The sequence below is a fragment of the Bos mutus genome, chromosome 1 (genome assembly GCF_027580195.1).
Source record: "Bos mutus isolate GX-2022 chromosome 1, NWIPB_WYAK_1.1, whole genome shotgun sequence".
Classification (NCBI taxonomy): Eukaryota; Metazoa; Chordata; class Mammalia; order Artiodactyla; family Bovidae; genus Bos; species Bos mutus.
Window position 1 is genome coordinate 21,797,260 of NC_091617.1, and position 20,727 is coordinate 21,817,986.

Sequence of the window (20,727 nt, forward strand, 5' to 3'; positions counted from 1 at the left end):
ATCTCCCGTTTTGTGCCTACTGGGGGTGCAGATCATAGGGTCTGTGCCTGGATGAGGCTGGCTGTCAGGTCAAGGTTCTGAGACACGAAGAACCATTATTGGCTCTCAGGTGACTGTCTAATCCACAACCCTTCCTATCTCACTATCTTTGTAGTGTTGAGAATTCCTTTCTTAGTATTGTCCACCAGGAATCATGGATTAGATGGGAGATAGGTCAGATGGATTTGTGGGAGAGTGGAGTACCATCCTCACTGCCTGTGGCAACTTGTTCTCCTTCTTTTCAGCTATCTTTGGGAGTTCCTTTGGATTATGGAGGCTGCATTTTCTGTGTCCTGTTCAGGGACACGTCTCATGCACATAGTTAAATTATATTCTAAGCCTGGAAGTTTACCTCCAGGTCTTCCCCAAAAGAGACAGTAGTTTGTGTTACATTTGAATATATATACTCATGCAGATCCTAACTGTGAAAGGACAGACAATGGATCATAAAATTTATAAAAGCTTTTATATTTAAGGGACTTATAGAATGCTCTCATCCTACACAAATACCCTCTTGGTACTCTGGGACGATCAGATAGCAAGAAGGGCACAAAACATATTAAAACTGGCCTAAAATGTTCCCTTGGGTTTCCCAGCTGGTAAAGAATCTGCCTGCAGGGGATACTTTGATCCCTGGGTTGGCAAGATCTTCTGGATAAAGAAATGGCAACTCACTCCAGTATTCTTGCCTGGGGAAATCTCAAGGACAGAGGAGCTTGGTGGGGTACAGTTCATGGGGCTGCAAAAGAGTCAGACACAACTGAGCGACCGAGTGACTAAACAAAAAGAAAATATCTCCTTAAGAAAATTCAAGAGCAGAAGTCAGACTTAGACCAAAAATTTGATTTACTATAAATTCTCCTCTGCCTCCTTCTTATACTCACTTTTACCTCCAGCTCCTTATTCCTGACTCCCCAGAATATCTTTTAGATCCACCTTCTCTGAATCCAGCTCCATTTCCTCAACCAATTCTTTTAATCTCTCAAACTTCTATGGCTTCCCCAGAAAATCTCTTGACCACCTAACCACCTGCTTTAACTTCCCTTTCTTTACAATAATTATGAGAGGATTTTAAAAAACTGACTTTAAAACATAAGGTAGTCGTCGTTCATATGACTGTTGTCAACCAGGAAATAGGGGTCTCCTGCATTGCAGGCAGATTCTTTACCAACTGAGCTATGTCACGAAGACACCAGTGTAAACAGGTGAATTTGCCTTTTGGTTGGTTGACTTGGTAAAATTGATATCCAGATAATTCCAGCCTGTGATGAAAGAAATTTCAAGAATTCCTTGCAGTTCAAAGATTTTAACTCATGTAACAATATTTCAAGATAATTTTCTTAATCTGGTACTTGTTAAGATATTTCTTATGTGTATATATTTCCTTTAATGCCAATTACAATGAAATAATCTGGGGCTTAGGAAATTTGCAAGGTCTAAGAATTGACGAAAGTGCAGAGGTGAAGTTAATGTGTTTTAGATATATATCACTTCCTATTTACATAGAAAGATATTTTCCCTTTGGTATGATTCTAAATTGCAAAAATGTTAATTTAAAAAAAGGTCAGCATTTTTAGTTTGAATATTCAGCAATATGAAGTTTTATAGATCAAGCTACATTAAGCAGAATTTACATTTTCACATTTGTCAGATCAAAACAGACTAATATTTACATTTAAAACATGATTGCATTGTATAATCATAACCAGAAGTTAAATTCAGCTACTAATTTTGCTAAAAATATTTTATTATTTTAAATAATAATAAATATCTATAAGGTGCTATGCAATACACAAAAGAAATATCAAAGAATGGTTAAAATTGGATGGTTAGCTCCTAATGAAGGTGTGTGATCCTTTCAACTGGATTCAATAAATAAATATTTTCAGCATTCTAGTTTATGATGAGCTACAAAGTTAACAAGATTGTCCACATAAATCATTAATTTTACATGTAGTCTGTTTATCCCTGCAAATAAATGGTCCAGAAGTAGGAAAGCTGATTTTACGATAAACATTAAGTACCATACAATAGTGAAATTTTCTACCGAAATTATTGTTCATTATCAAGATCTAAATGTGTCTGATATATGCTTTCCAACCTGGATGGCGAAAGAGGTGGACAATGAATACTGACATAGCCAACTAATTTTTATAAAATACAATTAATAAATAGAAGTCAAGAGCCATGTATTCCTAATTATATATAATCATATGAAAAGGGAAGGAACCAAAAGCTAGCCACACGATAATCATCTTTCCTTTGGTATCACTGTTGTGTATCCTTGTATATGAAGTATATATGTATGAGAGTAAGGCTGAGACAAGATATTTAGACATAAAAAAGTATTAGTAATAAAGGAAACTAAACTCTGCTTATTCTTTCTTCTTAGGAAAAACATACAACTCAAAGATTTGTGTTAGTTTCATTCAGAAAACTGACCATTCCACTTCTGACTTCAGCTGCGGGTTACAGGCAACAATATAGGCGATCATGGTGCATTCTCCATGAGTGCTCAGTGACTTTTGATTAATGGTTTAGTGTAAGTTCATCACTGATACTAAAACATAACAACTCAAGAGTGTATTTCTTGTTAACAACACCATTACAAATACAAAAAGCACATTATATTGTTTTTAAGATTTTTGTCATTCAAGACAAAAATTAAATACAAATCAGCATATTGCTATATACTTCAAAGAAGACAAGAAAGCCATGGAATTGGTCCTTTAGTAGAATACAGATTTTTCTTTTAACAGAATGAAGACTAGTAGAGATACATTTCATTTGAATGTACATACTAGTATCGTTTTTTCTTACACTTTTGGAACTTTGGGTTATATTCATTTCCTCTGCTGTTTTCTGTGCTACTGTCGCTATCACTGCTTTGTTTCTGCCTCTTTCGTTTATTTGTCTGATAAAGGTCTGAGTCACTTGGTTGCTGCTGAGTCCATTCATAAGAGCTGGGTCCAGCCTCCAGATCTGAAACATGATTCAGTGAGGAAGATGCAGAAGTGCTGTTAGGAAGTGGTGCTGTCATCTCGTAGTAAGGAAGCTGCAGTGCTGGGTAATATGTAGGCCACTGCTGTGGGAAAAACCCACACATATTCACCTACCAAAGCAAGCCCACAAAGGAAAAAAAAAGACAAAGTTAAGAGTTTACATTTATTATACAAGTAACTATGAGCAAACCAAACCATGTGTCAGTAAGAAGGACAGGGATGCAGTAGTTTCTTTAAACGATTAACAAAGATTCCAGCTGGTGTATAGCGTACTACAGTACAGATCAGTGCTGTCCTAAAGAAATATAATGTAAGCCACATGGGTAGTTTTAAATCTTCTAATAGTCACAGGACGAAAATAACAATGAAACAGGTGCAATTTAAATAATATATATTGTGCGTGTGCTCATTTGCTCAGTTGTGTCTGATTCTTTGCCATCCCATGGACTGTAGCCCACCAGGCTTCTCTGTCCATGGAATTTCCCAGGCAAGAATACTGGAGTGAGTTGCCATTTCCTACTCCAGGGGCTCTTCCTGACTCAGGGATTGAACCCATATCTCCTGTGTCTCCTGCATTGGCAGGTGGATTATTTATCACTGAGTCACTTGGAAAGCCCTAATATATTTTATTCCCAAATATCCAAAATATTGTCATTTCAACATGTAACCAATATAAAAATTACTCATGAGATATTTTACTTTTTTATACTAAGTCTTTAAAATCTGCTGTGCCTTTTATACTTATGGATGTGGTTTAGTAGCTAAGTTGTGTCTGACTTTTGTGACCCCATGGACGGTAGCCCACCAGGCTCCTCTGTCCATAGGATTTCCCAGGCAAAAATACTGGAGTGGGCTGCAATTTCCTTTTCCAGGGGATCTTCCCAACCCAGGGGTTGAATCCAGGTCTCCTGCACTACAGGTAGATTCTTTACTGACTGAGCTACCAGGGAAAGAAAGAAAGAAAGTGAAGTCGCTCAGTCGTGCCTGATTCTTTGCGACCCCAGGGACTGTGTAGCCTACTAGTCTCCTCCATCCATGGGGTTTTCCAGGCAAGAATACTGGAGTGAGTTGCCATTTCCTTCTCCAAGGGAGCTACCAGGGAAGCCCTATATATTTACATATTTATACTTATATTCAAAAGCATATTCAATTTGGATACTAAATTTTCATTGAAAATATTTAATCAGAATTTAGATTATATAAAATTTAGTTGAAATAGTAGCTATACATACCCCAATTTTTTTTTTTGCAAACATACTTCAAAGTTTTGCAATAATTGCATCAAGTTTCTGTTCCTAAACTTAAATTAAAATTAAGTAAAATGAAAATAATCACTCCTTATGGATGGCTGATAGTCACCATATTTTGCAGCACCGCAGTCAATTCTTAAGATAGATTAACTCAAATTTCTAGCTATTTAAAGTAGATTAAGGACCTATTTGCAGGGCAGGAATAGAGACACAGACACAGAGGGCAGACTTGTGGACATGGGAGAAGAAGGAGAGGGTGGGACAAATTGAGAGAGTAGCATTGAGAGAGTAATAATAGAAAAAAATACATTACCATGTGTCAAACAGACAGCTAGAGGGAAGCTGCTACAAAACACAGGGAGCTGAGTTCACCTCAGTGCTCTGTGATGACCTAGAGGGCTCAGGATTCGGTGGGCAGGAGAGAGGCTCAAGAGGGAGGGTGTATGTGTAGACTTAGGACTGATCACGTTGTTGTGTAGCAGAAACCAACACAACATTTTTAAGCAATTTTCCTCCAGTTAAAAATAAAAAATAAAATTAGTAACCAGTAATGCGGAATGGGGAAACATTAATACTTATTAATATTTTTGAATGGAAGTATAAATAGTAGACTGTGGACAACGTGATCATAAAGTTATTTACTTCCATTAAAAAAGATTAATAGGGAAAACAAGCTCTCGTGTGTGCGTATGTGTATGTATGTATGGCTCATCTCATCAAAGAGAAAAATAATGCCACAAAGAAGATATTGATGGTTTTAGATGAGAACTGGCTGTTTATTACTCTCTCACCATAAACAAGGAAAGGGCTTTCCTGACGGCTCAGTGGGTAAAGATTCTGCCTGTAATGCAGGAGACTTGGGTTTGATCCCTGGGTTGGGAAGATCCTCTGGAGAAGGAAATGGCTACCTACTCCAGTATTCTTGCCTGGGAAATCCCATGGACAGGGAAGCCTGGTGGGCTACAGTCCACAGGGTCATAAACAAGTCAGAAACAACTAAGCACAGACTGTATGACCAAGAAGTTTTTTCCAAAAATTATCAACTTTCATTATGTTTACAAAGTGAAAATGGCTATTTGAAAAATCTGAAGATCATATGTATGTTGGATGTTTGTAAGAAATCTCGTGTTAATCAGAATACCTGTGTTATAGTCCCACAGCTGTCATTAACAAATTGTATAATCTTGGGCTTGCTGATTAATCTCTGAACCTCAGTTTTATTATGTATAAAATGAGAAGTTAGAAGAAAACATTTCCTAAGTTCCCCTTTAACAATATAGTCCACCACTGTGATTTCTAGGCCAGAACCACATTTTTGAGAGTCTTTGGAAATAAGGTAGTTTACTCTACCAATTGAGAAACTTTGTGTTTAGTTAAAATAAAAATCTATGTACAAAAGCAGTATATGGTGACTGATGACTACATTCTATCAAAATGCTTCATTAAACAGTATTCAATTTTAGAAACATACCTTTTAAATTTTAAAAATATAGTCATTCAAGTGATTCAAATTTTATTTTACCACAGTGCATTATCACTTGCATCTGCCATTTTTCATTCATACACTGGCTGTTTGTGGACATAACATGTATGGGATTTCAGATGATCAATTTCAGATAAAAGAGCAGATCGCCACTGGGGCACAGTGCTCAAGGCATATTCTGCCTTCACTCTAGGCTTAGAGTTGAGCTTAAGTTCCAAGCAGTTTTCATATCCTTTATAGTTTGTATTATCATGTTATATTTTCAACCAAAGGCATATTAAACTTACCATCTTCTGAAAGAGAAAATATTCTTGAGATAAAGATGCATTATTAATTGGAGAGAACTGCATGGAAAAGGAAGATCTGCCCATGGCTTCTTCATTTCTTGAGGGAGGTAAAAGAAGAAGTAATATGAAGTTAAAATTCCTATGGACAGAGGTACTCTAGTCTTAGAAAAAAAAAAAAAAGAGACAGCTTCATAATTAAAGAACTTCTCTAAAAGCTCAATTAAGATAAATTAACTTTAAACATATTACACTGATAATGTAGTGACATAGCAGTATCTCAAGTCTTATTAATTACCACATACTGAAATCTTAATATTTAGAGTCACATTTGGCTTTCTGATAGGAAAATGTTAATCAATGTTATAGTTGTATAAAGGCATAGAACACTCAGATATGAAGAAAGCAAAGTAAGTCAATAATAATCACCAAGCATACACTCAATCTTCTACAAATAATATAGGTGAAAAAATAGGAATTTTTTCAATTCATTTTTGAAGGTACTTTCACTGTTAAACTAAAAAAATTATGCTCTTTGTTAAACAAGCTGCTGATATTAGCATGAACACATATTTGCTGATTTCTTCCACACGGTGATAGTGGTAAAGAACCTGCCTGCCAATGCAGAAGATGTGAGAGACTCGGGTTTGATTTCTGGGTTGGGAAAACCCCCGGAGGAGGGTATGGCAACCCACTTCAGTATTCTTGCCTGGAGAATTCCATGGACAGAGGAGCCTGGGGGGTTGTGGTTCACAGGGTTGCAAAGAGACAGACACGACTGAAGTGATTTTGCACACATGCACAATCCCTGATTAACATCAGAAGTGTCCAAAAATTTCATTTATATATGTAATGTTTGCATCTATGGAGATCTCTAGTAAATCCCAATGTTATATGTACTGGCTGGATTCTCAGCTAGTCCTCATTATAGCTAGTCTTCATTCTACTTGCTCCACAGTATGCCACAATTTTAACACTAATACTGCTAATCTTAGGACAGGAAGTTTACTGTGGGAAGGGTGAATTAAAACAGGCAGATGGAGGCAAAGACAAGGGCAGGAGAACAACAAGAAGCTGTCAGACGGATAGGTGTTGGTTCATGGTGAGAGCAGGATCACAGAAGCCAGTGGAGAAGTGGGTTTCAGCGAGGAAATACTTAGTGTTGGTTGTTAGAGTAAACTGGATAAGCATTAGAGCTACTCTATCATTGATCAGAAGATTCCTGACAACAAACTGTTCAAAGAACAGCTTCCAAACAACAGTGGGGTTAAGAAGTGAATAGGAAGTAAAGATGTGAAGGATAATTTTTCAGTGAGAACAAGGGGAAAATATAATAGACTGATTTGGAGACAAAGTTCAAGGAGACGTGAACATGTATTTGCAGTAAGTGATAGTAAAGAAACAAGATAAAAAGCACAGTGAGGTTACAGACTGGGGAAGATGTGACCCAGTAGCAGAGGTGGTAAGATTAGCATCATTATAAAAATAGCTGCAAAATTTCTAAAACCACTATCTTTCCCATGAGAATTTCAGGGCGTGCATATGTTTCTCCATAGCGGAGTCACATGTAAATTGGGAAGTCACAAGTTGAACTGTGTCAACTCAAAAGTTATATGTTGTAGTCCTAACACCAAATAGTTCAGAATGTGACCTTATATGTGAGAGTTAGGCTAAAAAGAAAGCTGAGCACCAAAGAATTGATGCTTTTGAACTGTGGTGTTGGAGAAGACTCTTGAGAGTCCCTTGGACTGCAAGGAGATCCAACCAGTCCATCCTAAAGAAAATCAGTCCTGAATATTCATTGGAAGTACTGATGCTGAAGTTGAAACTCCAATACTTTGGCCACCTGATGTGAAGAACTGACTCATTGGAAAAGACCCTGATGCTGGAAAGATAGAAGGCAGGAGGAGAAGGGGACGACAGAGGATGAGATGGTTGGATGGCATCACTGACTCAACAGACATGAGTTTGAGCAAGCTCCTACTGGTGATGGCCCAACAGGGAAGCCTGGTGTGCTGCAGTCCATGGGGTCGCAGAGAGTCAGGCATGACTGAGCAACTGAACTGAACTGTGACCTTATTTGGAAATAAGGTTGCTGCAGATGTAATTAGCTAAGAGGAGGTCATACTGGAGTAGGAGGTGCTAAACAGGCATCCTTCCTTATTATAGTCAAAGGGGAAACTTGTGGAGACAGATGCACACAGGGAGAAAATCATATGGAGATGAAGGCAGAGAATTGGGTGATGCTTGTACATGTCAAGGAATATCAATGATTGCCAACAAATGAGCGGAAGAAGCTATGAGAGAGGCACTGGATTTCCTGGTGGTTCAAATGGTAAAGAATCCACCTGTAATGTGGGAGAACTGGTTTCAATCCCTGGGTTGGGAAGATCCCCTGGAGGAGGACATGGCAACCCACTCTAGTGTCCTTGCCTGGAGAATCCCATGGACAGAGGAGCCTGGCGGGCTACAGTCTATGGGGTTGCACAGAGTCAAACATGACTGAGCAACCGAGTACAGCACAGCATATACGACAGAGGCACAGAACAGATTCTTTCTCATCGCCCTCAAAAGGAACTCTAGCAGACACCTTGATTTTGGATTTTGAGCTGTGAGACAATACATTTCTGTGTTTAATTTCGTTTGTGATACTTTTTATGGTGGCTTTAGCACTGAGAAGCTAAAGGCAAAGGAGAAAAGGAAAGATATACCCATTCGAATGTGGAGTTCCAAAGAATAGCAAGGGGAGATGAGAAAGCCTTCCTCAGTGATCAGTGATCAAAGAAATAGAGGAGAATAATAGAATGGGAAAGACTAGAGATCTCTTCAAGAAAGTTAGAGATACCAAGGGAACATTTCATGCAAAGATGGGCACAATAAATGACAGAAGTCAAATGGACCTAGCAGAAGCAGAAGATATTAAGAGGTGGCAAGAATACACATAAGAACTATGCAAAAAAGATCTGCATGACCCAGATAATCACGATGGTGTGATCACTTACCTACAGCCAGACATCCTGGAATGCAAAGTCAAGTGGGCCTTAGGAAGCATCACTACAGACAAAGCTAGTGGAGGTGATGGAATTCTAGTTGACCTATTTCAAATCTGCTGTGAAAGCGCTGCACTCAATATGCCAGCAAATTTGGAAAACTCAGCAGTGGCCATTGAACTGGAAAAGGTCAGTTTTTATTCCAATCCGTAAGAAAGGCAATACCAAAGAATATTCAAACTACCATACAATTGCACTCATCTCACACGCTAGCAAAGTAATGCCCAAAATTCTCCAATCCAGGATTCAACAGTACATGAATAGTGAACTTCCAGATGTTCAAGCTGGTTTTAGAAAAGGCAGAGGAACCAGAGATCAAGTTGCCAACATCTGTTGGATTATCAAAAAAGCAAGAGAGTTCCAGAAAAACATCTACTTCTGCTTTATTGACTATGCCAAAGCCTTTGACTGTTTGGATCACAACAAACTGTGGAAAATTCTGAAAGAGATGGGAATACCAGACCACCTTACTTGCCTCCTGAGAAATCTATATGTAGGTCAAGAAGCAACAGTTAGAACTGTACATGGACAACAGGCTGGCTCCTAATCGGGAAAGGTGTATGTCAAGGCTGTATATTGTCATTCTGCTTATTTAACTTATATGCAGAATACATCATGACAAATGCTGGGCTGGATGAAGCACAAGCTGGAGTCAAATTGCCAGGAGAAATATCAATAACCTCAGACATGCAGATGACACCACCCTTATGGCAGAAAGTGAAGAACAACTAAAAAGCCTCTGGATGAAAGTGAAAGAGGAGAGAGAGAAAGTTGGTTTAAAACTAAACATTCAGAAATCTAAGACCATGGCTTCTGGTCCCATCACTTCATGGGAAACAGATGGGGAAACAATGTTAACAGTGACTGACTTTATTTTCTGGGACTCAAAAATCACTGCAGATGGTGACTGCAGCCATGAAATTAAAAGACACTTGCTCCTTGGAAGAAAAGCTATAACCAACCTAGATAGCATATTAAAAAGTAGAGACATTACTTTGCCAACAGAGGTCCATATAGTCAAAGCTATGGTTTTTCCAGTAGTCATGTATGGATGTGAGAGTTGGACTATAAAGAAAGCTGAGCACTGAAGAATTGATGCTTTTGAACTGTGGTGTTGGAGAAGACTCTTGAGTGTCCCTTGGACTGCAAGGAGATCGAACCAGTCCATCCTAAAGGAAATCAGTCCTGAATATTCATTGGAAGGACTGATGCTGAAGCTGAAACTTTGGCTACCTGATGCAAAGAACTGACTCATTGGAAAAGATCCTGATGCTGGGAAAGATTGAAGGCAGGAGGAGAAGGGGACGACAGAGGATGAGATGGTTGGAAGGCATCACTGACTTGATGGACATGAGTTTGAGCAAGCTCCGGAAGTTGGTGATGGACAGGGAAGCCTGGCGTGCTTCAGTCCATGGGCTTGCAAAGAATCGCACACGACTGAGCACCTGAACTGAACTGAACTGAACTAGCACTGGTGGTGAGACGGTAAAGAATCTGCTTGCAAGGCTGGAGACCAGGTTTTGATTCTTGGGTTGCAAAGATCTCCTGGAGAAGGGAATAGCAACACATTCCAGTATTTTTTCCTGAAGAATCCCATGGACAGGGAAGCCTGGAGGGCTATAGTCCATGGGGTTGCAAAGAGTCCGACACAACTGAGTGACTAACACAAGCACACTAATACAGGAACTATTTACTAAAAGCAGAAAGTATAAGAGGTAATAACAAGCACAAAAACACATTTCCAAGGAACACTAGTGAAAGACGAGGGTATGAGAAGAGCAGCATTCTCTGCACAACACTTCTAGGACACTATGACCTTTTCTCATCCTTCCTTTATAATGCAGCACACACTAGAAGAAGAAGGTATCACCAGTGAGGTGGAGTAGTATGGAATATATACCTGTCTCTGATCTTTTAGCCTAGAATTTGTGATAATGAAGTGCATATCAAATAGAAGTAGAACATGTATGAGTTACTGCTGTCTTCTACTTGTTTATCTAGTCCTCTTCTGCCCCACACCTAGCAATACCTTGTTTCTGTCTAAACTCATAAGGAAAAAGAGGTATCTTTTCCCATTAGAAGAATAAGGGAAGTTTTTATGTAACCTAAATGGCTCAATTCATGAGTCCACAGTTCCTTTCATACCAAGGAAGTGAATCACCACCACCTCCTGCCAACATTTGCTGAAAGTACTCACTGGATACTTGCTATATGCCATTTTAAATACCCTGAAACTATAAAATTTGACTCTTTGACAATAATTGTCCTCATTGTAGATATGAGGTACAGTGTGATCATTTGTCCAGGGTTATACTGTTAATATAGTGACAGAGGCAGGATTCAGATTCAGATAGTCTGATTTCAGGACCTACTTTGTCCCGATTTCATTGATTTAGAAATGTGGGGGACAATGAGGACGTGGAGCACACTGTGTTATGCGTGGGGCGCAGTACTTCTTCAAAAGATGAGTCTGGGTAACTGCCAGTCCTAAGAGGTCACTCTTCTATGCTTAGGAGGGTAGATATAATTAGCAGGCATGGGAGGTTCAATGCTGTTAGTTTACTTGAGAACATTCAGTTCTGCTACAGAAAACAAGAAAACAACCAGCATGGATAAAACTCAGAAGAAAAGAATATGGTAGCCTTTATGAAAGATACACTGATGGATCTGATGCAGCAGCAGAGAGAAACAGGGGCTATGAACATTAGTAGAACTCAGCTAATACAGATTTATGAGATAGTGATGATACTGTAATTAGAACAAGCAAGTGACTTGGAAGACATAGGCAGAATTCACAACATATATTAAATATTCAAAATAAATAATTTAGCATGTGTTAAGAGATGCCATGGATAGATTCAGTGAAAATATGATGGAACAAATAAGACTGTTAGTCATGGGTAGAAAGGGAAGGAAAGACCAAGTCATTATCATGGTGCCACTGGGCTAAGTTATGCTGTTCTTATGTCTGCTCTGCCTAAGAAACTCAGGTAGACCTTGTGAGTATGTAGCTCCTTCTGTGGCCAGGTATATTTGCCCCTCTGTCTCTTTGAGAAAGCAAGTAAGTGAGATTAGCTCTAGGAACTTTCTATCTGAATGGAATCTCTTACTCTAACCTCAGCTCTAGTGCTCGTGCGTGCATGCTTGCTAAGTTGCTTCAGGTGTGTCTGATTCTGTGTGACCCTTCTGGTTCCAAATAGGAAAAGGAGTACGTCAAGGCTGTATATTGTCACCCTGCTTATTTAACTTATACGCAGAGTACATCATGAGAAACGCTGGACTGGAAGAAACACAAGCTGGAATCTAGATTGCTGGGAGAAATATCAATAACCTCAGATATGCAGATGACACCACCCTTACGGCAGAAAGTGAAGAGGAACTAAAAAGCCTCTTGATGAAAGTGAAATTGGAGAGTGAAAAAGTTGGCTTAAAGCTCAACATTCAGAAAACAAAGATCATGGCATCTGGTCCCAATACTTCATGGGAAATAGATGGGGAAACAGTGGAAACAGTGTCAGACTTTATTTTTCGGGGCTCCAAAATCACTGCAGATGGTGACTGCAGCCATGAAATTAAAAGATGCTTACTCCTTGGAAGCAAAGTTATGACCAACCTAGAGAGCATATTCAAAAGCAGAGACATTACTTTGCCAACAAAGGTTCATCTAGTCAAGGCTATGGTTTTTCCTGTAGTCATGTATGGATGTGAGAGTTGGACTGTGAAGAAGGCTGAGCGCCGAAGAATTGATGCTTTTGAACTGTGGTGTTGGAGAAGACTCTTGAGAGTCCCTTGGACTGCAAGGAGATCCAACCAGTCCATTCTGAAGGAGATCAGCCCTGGGATTTCTTTGGAAGGAATGATGCTAAAGCTGAAACTCCAGTACTTTGGCCACCTCATGTGAAGAGTTGACTCATTGGAAAAGACTCTGATGCTGGGAGGGATTGGGGGCAAGAGGAGAAGGGGACGACAGAGGATGAGATGGCTGGATGGCATCACTGACTCGATGGACGTGAGTCTGAGTGAACTCCGGGAGTTGGTGATGGACAGGGAGGCCTGGCATGCTGCGATTCATGGGGTCGCAAAAAGTCAGACACAACTGAGTGACTGATCTGATCTGATCTGATGGACTATAGCCTGCCAGGCTTGTAGACTGTCCAGAGATTCTCCAGGCAAGAATATTGGAGTGGGTTGCCATGCCTTCTCCAGGGGATCTTCCTGACCTAGGGATGGAACCTGCCTCTCCTAAGTCTCCTGCACTGGGAGATGGTTCTTTACCACTAGAGCCACCTGGGAAGCCCACTCTAGGGCTAATAACCACACAATCAGTGGAGAAGGCTGATGCAATAGAGAGAGAAACAGGTTGTATGAATATCAGTGTAACCAGAACTCGGCTAGTAGGGTCCCTTGCGTCCAAATGTTAAATTATCCAATACCCAAAGCTTTCCTTTTGCTTTTCACTGTATCTTTTAAATTGGTTTAATAAATGCTGTGATTTGAGCACCTTAGTCTGGTTTGGGAGACTTTCTGTCCCATGACCTTTGGTATAGCTAAACTGAGAGCATCCCTGCAGGCTATGGTTGCATCAAGAAATAAGCCTACATCAAATATGAGAATATTTTGAAAATTACCATAGAGAAATTCTAAAAATTAGTAAAATAAATAGTAGAGTGACTTAATGTTCAAATGCTTAATTTCAAGCCTAGAAACTATCACCTTTTCATCTTTGTGCCCTTGGCAATTAGTTAACTTTTGCATCTCTATATTTATTCAAGTATAAAATATGGATAACAGTATTTCTATGATCCATCACAGTGAGACTTTGCACACTTAAGTGATTTCACAGTAATGAAAAGTACACGGTAATCTATAAACAATGCTACAAATATAAATCTCTCCCACCTACTGCAGAAAATATTGACTGAATTTTATTTATTTATTTTTTTATTTTTTTTTTTTTTAATTTCGCCTGGCTAGGCCAGAAATCCTGTAACTGAACCGACTCCAGGCACCTCCTGCACTTCCGCATCTCTGACTGAATTTTAAATGAAAATACTTTGTCACTTTTCATGCCTTCAGGAAAAATGAACTCTTTAATATTAACCTATGTCTAAATAGAAATGTTTTATAGAATATATGAAAACCCTTCCTGGTATTAAGACCATATTTATTTGCCTTACCGTTATGAAAAAAGAAATATTTTTAATTACCTGTAGCTGTGTGAATTTATCTTAACACAGCTTTCAAAACTTTGGTTAGCAGGTTCACAAGAGTGAGAGCTCCCTTCAAAAGAAAAAGAATAACAGATTATTTCAAGGTACATCTTTTTGGAGTTCTCACATTAAGCCATTTTCAAAAACTCCATATAAAATACACAAGATGTTTCTGACCTCCCAAGTACTACTTACAGGGTTGTTTATATCACGTATAAGAGCGTGAATTATAACCAAGCTTTGTCCAAAGCAATGACTGTAGAAAAAAGAATTAGGCTGACATGGGGCCATACAAAGTATATAATGCTGCTTGCTAATACATACCTGTAAACTAAAGATGGCAAATGATCAGTGTTATTCGCCTTCTGTGTGGAAGGCATGAGTTCTCTAAACTGCACTGACAAATGTAAAAGTAACCTGACAGAGGCCACTGAGCAGCTGGCTGGGGACGTGTCAGGACACGACACGGCCTGGCCTGTTTTACTGTCGGTATGAGTTAATCGGATGGTACTTGAGAGCATGATGCAGCCAACTAATTATCTTTGTTAAGACAAAATCAAATGAAATGTGAAGTGGCCCTTTTCTTTTGCAACAAGACAACAGTGTTTTCTTATTCTTATGTCTTTTTTAGTACAGCGAGAAGCATAAGAACCAAACAAGGGGTACATTCATAAACCTGAATCATTGAGGAGGGAAGGAACATAAGTACCATAAGCACCACAACATAAGTATAAGCACTGCCTCTATGAGTCCCTCAAACTATAAAAGGGCTAGAGTAATAGTGCCATGTTCTCTGGACATCTAATCAATGATGAACAGTGTTGATGTGTTGTTTGAGACGAAGAACACAGGAGAAGTTGTTTGAGGCCATTCATGTTAGGAAGCTTTTCTCTGTGGCTATGAAGGCTCAGCCTTTGGCCAGCTGCTTTTACAGGGCTCAGATCCAGGGTGATATGTATAACATGGTAAACCCAGGACAAAGACTAAGGCACCCACCCTGTCTTCCAAATGGTAGATATTTGATACCATTGACAGGAAGATCAGCAAATAGCCTTGGTTCATAAAAGCTAGAGTTGGGTATCCCCAGTTCACTTAGATTTGTTTAATTTTTAACAGCCAATAGCAACCATCATGGCTATTTTCTGGCTGACATTAAAAGAGACCACTTTAAATTTTAATATAGAAATGATGCTATGGATTTGGCAATGTCATTGGTTGTATTAACTAATTACATAACATTATGAATGTGTTCTGAGAAATTTTAAGAGGCTGCAGGAGCACTTTTTTGGTCTTAGGCTATAACATAAAAAACATAGGAGAAAAAAAAAAGTTTACACCTCTGGGAACAACACCACAAACAAAACACACTTTGAAGATTTCATCAGTGAGACAACCTACCAAATCGATACTGCACATTAATTGGTCTTCCATATAAACGAATTCCATTCAGCAAAGCTATGGCATAAGACACCGATTCTGGGTGTTTAAAGCAGACAAATCCAAAAGATTTCGGCTTTCCTTCTCTGTCTTTGCATATAGTCACTTTGGTTAATGGCCCAGCCTGCAAGAAACTTAAAAATTATTTTGTCATAAATCTAAAGATTTTTTTACACACAGAAAATCAACTATATTCAATTTAGGCTAAAATTCCAAATCTGTTAGCAATAACAGCTTTACATAGTTCTTTTGATCATGTATTTTCCTAACAATAAATATCATACTTCATCACACTTTCTTGGCATTTTCTGGCTCATCAAAAAACACTTATGTTGTTAAGGTCAGGAAATTTTAGGTAATAGTTCCAAATCTTGAAAGATAGGCCTAACAAAACAATTTAGAGTGCATTTAAATCTAAGATTAAAATACTACTTTGCCTCCACACATATAGACCATGTTTAACTCAAAAATAATTGAAATGATAAACCCAGCATTCCTTGAGATGTTGGGTTTATGTTACCATAAAGCAACTCCAGTACTTTGGCCACCTCCTGTGAAGAGTTGACTTATTGGAAAAGACTCTGATGCTGGGAGGGATTGGGGGCAGGAGGAGAAGGGGACGACAGATGATGAGATGGCTGGATGGCATCACCGACTCGATGGACGTGAGTTTGAGTGAAATCTTGGAGTTGGTGATGGACGGGGAGGCCTGGCGTGCTGCAATTCATGGAGTCACAAAGAGTCGGACACGACTGAGTGACTGAACTGAACTGAAAGAAACTGGTAACATCACATCAAAGCCTATTTTTTTTTTTTCTGACAAGATTAAAACATTTTCACAAGAGAAATTAAATTTCTGATTTATACAGAAACTGTATTTTAATATGGTAAGCCCATTTGGTAAATATTCTCAAAGGGAAAAGTGTTTTAATATGTTTAAGACTTTTAATTAGGTACACTATCTGTAAGAATGAAAAATTAGTAAAGGTCTAAGTCTAACAACTGGGGAATATTATTCCATGGTATATTATTAAAATAAGATAAAATAAAATTGAAAATATTCAGATTTTATTGTGATTAAAACCTGTAATTAGCAATACAGAGTACAAAATCAGAGTCAAATATTGTAAAAGAGTGCTAATTACACCCTCAAATGTCACATTTCCATCATGACCATGATTACAGGAAGTACTTACCAAGCCTCATATAGATTTAAAGGTAGATGGCTCATACTTATTCATTGCTCTTTAATGACTGATTGCTTTTCTCTGTTGAGTTGGATAAGTATATTAAGGAATTGTTTTTAATCTAAAGAAAAATGTTAATTACCATCTTTAAAATGATACTGTATTTAAGATTCAATCTTTCTTTCTTTATTCTCTACTTTTCCAGGGAATAGCTCATCCTCCCTTCTGGCTTCAAGAACCACCTTATCAACGAATCTATTTTTTTCCCACTCATGCCTCCTTCATGCAGACAGTCTCCTTGAGAGCTCCATGTGATTATACTTCAAACTCAACACATTTGAACCTAAATTCATTATCTTTCCCCTTGAGATCTCTGTACTGTGCTGTGATTCGTCTCTCAGTTGTGAGACTGTGATCCTTTGGATTATAGTCCACCAGGCTCCTCTGTCCATGGGATTTTTCAGGCAAGAATACTGGAGTGGGTTGCTATTTTCTTCTCTGGATCTTCATGGCCCAGATTTCTTGGTTAAAAGTACAAAGATACTAAACCTGATTTTCACTCTTCCAAGGATCATCAGAAATTTGAAAGAAACTAGTAACAAGGAGTGGAGAAGGCAATGGCACCCCACTCCAGTACTGTTGCCTGGAAAATCCCATGGATGGAGGAGCCTGGTATGCTGCAGTTCATGGGGTCGCTAAGAGTCAGACACGACTGAGCGACTTCCCTTTCACTTTCCACTTTCATGCATTGGAGAAGGAAATGGCAACCCACTCCAGTGTTCTTGCCTGGAGAATCCCATGGACAGAAAAGCCTGGTAGGCTGCAGTCCATGGGGTTGCACAGAGTTGGACATGACTGAAGAGACTTAGCAGCAGCAGCAGCAGTAACAAGGAGAACCAAATAGTAATAAAACAAATCAATTTTAATCAGTGTTTCTCCACAAGTGATATTAAATATATGAAATCACAAATGGACAAAATATGCTTATATGCTTTGAATTTTACAAATTCAAAAATATACCCATGCATTTTAAAAGATGATATTTAACAAGAAGACTTGCTGGTAGTAAAAACCACATCATAAGTTTTCAGTACTTTTAAACCAGAGTCAAACACATAAATAGTGCTGCCAGTTGTCAAAGATTTGCTAAGTTTTTCTGGGTTGAAGCCTTTCTAAAAGACACCTCACTTTAGTAAATCCTCCCAGAATACAGGAGAGCATAGGCAAAAATAAAAACAAATGCTTTGCTGCATGATCTAATACAGATGAATATTTAGCTAGAAATTATTAAAAAAAATGAGACTATCAATCTATCTAATGTATCTTGTAGTTTCACATACAACTGGTACAGATCCAGTTTCTATTGACTAGAAATAACATATGTGCATGGGGGCATACAGGTCTATCCATCCCATGACCTCATCATTCCCGCCCCCCTCTTTTTTGTTGGCTCAACATGAGAGAAGCTTTCTGGAGAAAAAGAACTATAAATTTTCTTTCTACCTCCCTCCATCCCTCCTCTTCTTCTTTCCTTCTTTTTTTTTTTTTTAAGTTAGAATGATAAATTCCAAATAATACTAGGATGAAAAATAACTGCAGGAAAAGACAAGTATTAGAGTAGATTAAAAATGGCAGGTTTAAAAGGATGGCAAGTTAGAAGAATAAGCATTAAAGCCTTAAAATCCACAATATTTTTCAAGTAATGTTTTATGTCCAGGAAATGAAAGTGTGTTCCTGCAGAAAATTCTATCAAATTGTGTGCATCTGTTGGTGGCTCAGATGGTAGAGTCTGTCTGCAATGCAAGAGACCCAGGTTTGATCCCTGGGTTGGGAAGATCCCCTGGAGAAGGAAATGTCAACCCACTCCAGTTTTCTTGCCTGGAGAATCCTATGGACAGAGGAGCCTCTCGGGCTACCCTCTATGGTGCTGCAAAGAGTCGGACAGGACTGAGCAACTAACACTTCCACTTCATAATTAATAGAGGGGCAATTTAGTTCAAACACAAATGAAGAGCCTTTCAGAAACTACATAAAGAACCCCTTTCACCTCTGATACTCATGCTTAGCCCTTAGAATTTAGTTTTGCTATTGTCTCCCTTGGAACTTGCTCTTATTCTGATAGAGGAAAGTCACTTTTGATTTCTCTTGATATAAGCATCAGTACTATTATTAATAGTAATAGTAGTATTGTTCAGCAGTAGCAGCAGCAGCAAACACTTAGGAAGTACCAGGTTCAGTTCTGTCTGATCTGGATGAGTTTACTCAATCTTCACACCACATCATACTGTAGCTACTATGACTCCCACTGACATTTGAGGAAACTGTGGTGCTGAGCTATTTATGTTCTTGGCCAAAATCACACTGCAGATATCAGAATTCACACTTGAAACAACTTTGCTGTACTAAATGTCCCTCTTTTTGCACATTATTTTAAAACATGATAATTAATTTTAAATTTCTCCTTTTAGAAAGGCCAAGGACTGTCTCAAATGTGTATGCCTAGCACCTTACTTACTGTCATTGTAATTATTGATCATTAAACGGTTAAATGAACGGCTGAATGTGGATATCTCTTTAGCATGTAAGATCTATGTGTATACAGTAGGTGTATACAGGAGACATAAGTTATCAGGTCTGAAAAAGTTTTCCTAAGACCCTCTTGGTATGAAATAAAGGGAACTAGTCAGGGTACTGGAGAAGGAAATGGCAACCCACTCCAGTGTTCTTGCCTGGAGAATCCCAGGGACGGGGGAGCCTGGTGGGCTGCCATCTATGGGGTCCCACAGAGTCGGACACGACTGAAGCGACTTAGCAGCAGCAGCAGCAGTCAGGGTATCAATCGGTCTCAGTCATGATTTGGCTGCCCAAATTATGCGGAAATCTCATTTATTCTGGAGTAAAATCATCTCTTGTATAAAAGGGCTTGGGAGAGTAAGTAACGTATACGGGAAGCATTTTAAAATATATTCTTCTCATTTCGCGGGATGTAGGGCGTCAGGGTGCTTATTATCTGAAGGAAGACAGTGACAGAGCTGTTTTCTGTTTTGCCTGAGCACACCAAGGCCCAGGCAGCCTCTGCAAAGCTCTGACTCAGGGTTGGGGGTTGGGGGTATCCTCGTCACTGCACACCCCAGGACTCTGCAGTGGGGATGGGAAGGGGAAGGGCAGGGAATGAGGCGCACTTTTTGTCACTTCACTGCTGCTGCTAAGTCGCTTCAGTCGTGTCCGACTCTGTGCAACCCCATAGACGGCTGCCCACCAGGCTCCCCCGTCCCTGGGATTCTCCAGGCAAGAACACCGGACTACCCACTTGCTAACCTGGAGACAGCTGAGCCAAAGCGGAACTAAATTAAAACCAGAGCAAAGGATGCGGAGGGAAAGGGAGCCGGACTCCGGGTGATTCAGGTGCGCCCCGCCCCTCCTGCTGCGCTTCCGGCTCGACGCGCTCCGCCCCTCTGATACCCCTTCCCTGCCGACTGTACCTGAAGGAACAGCTCGTAAAGAATTTCTTCCCGCACTCGAGCCTCTAAATTTCCCACAAACACCGTCCTGTCGGCTTCCTCCTGAGCAGGCAACATCCCTCCGGCTCGATCCAGAATGGAGGAGGCTCCGAGACCACGCCCTCTCTCCTTGCTGGCGGAGCCGACGAAGAGAGTAAGAGCGGCAGGGGCGGAGCGATGCTGCGGGGCCACGCCCCCAGCACCTCGTGGTAACCGCCCACCGCACCTTCGCCATGTCCCGTATCCGACCAGGACCATGGGAGAGTGAGTGAAATTAAGATTAGT

At 39.5% G+C, this 20,727-nt stretch overlaps 2 protein-coding genes across 2 annotated transcripts in view; one reads left to right on the forward strand and one right to left on the reverse strand.

The window, feature by feature from the left end:
* Positions 1-524: 524 nt before the first annotated feature.
* RBM11 (RNA binding motif protein 11) lies at positions 525-20,700 on the reverse strand. The gene is made up of 5 exons (XM_005909416.3): positions 20,425-20,700; positions 15,717-15,879; positions 14,316-14,388; positions 6,062-6,158; positions 525-3,151 (listed from the first exon to the last, which is right to left on the reverse strand). Exons 1-5 carry the CDS (start codon positions 20,698-20,700, stop codon positions 2,840-2,842), a joined length of 921 nt encoding a protein of 306 aa, XP_005909478.2. The 3' UTR covers positions 525-2,839.
* The window catches only part of LIPI (lipase I), a 78,655-nt gene continuing 78,513 nt past the window's right edge, over positions 20,586-20,727 (forward strand). The window contains exon 1 of the mRNA XM_070367735.1: positions 20,586-20,706. Within this exon, the coding sequence (XP_070223836.1) occupies positions 20,676-20,706 (31 nt within the window). The 5' untranslated portion in view covers positions 20,586-20,675. The remainder of the gene's footprint in view (positions 20,707-20,727) is intronic.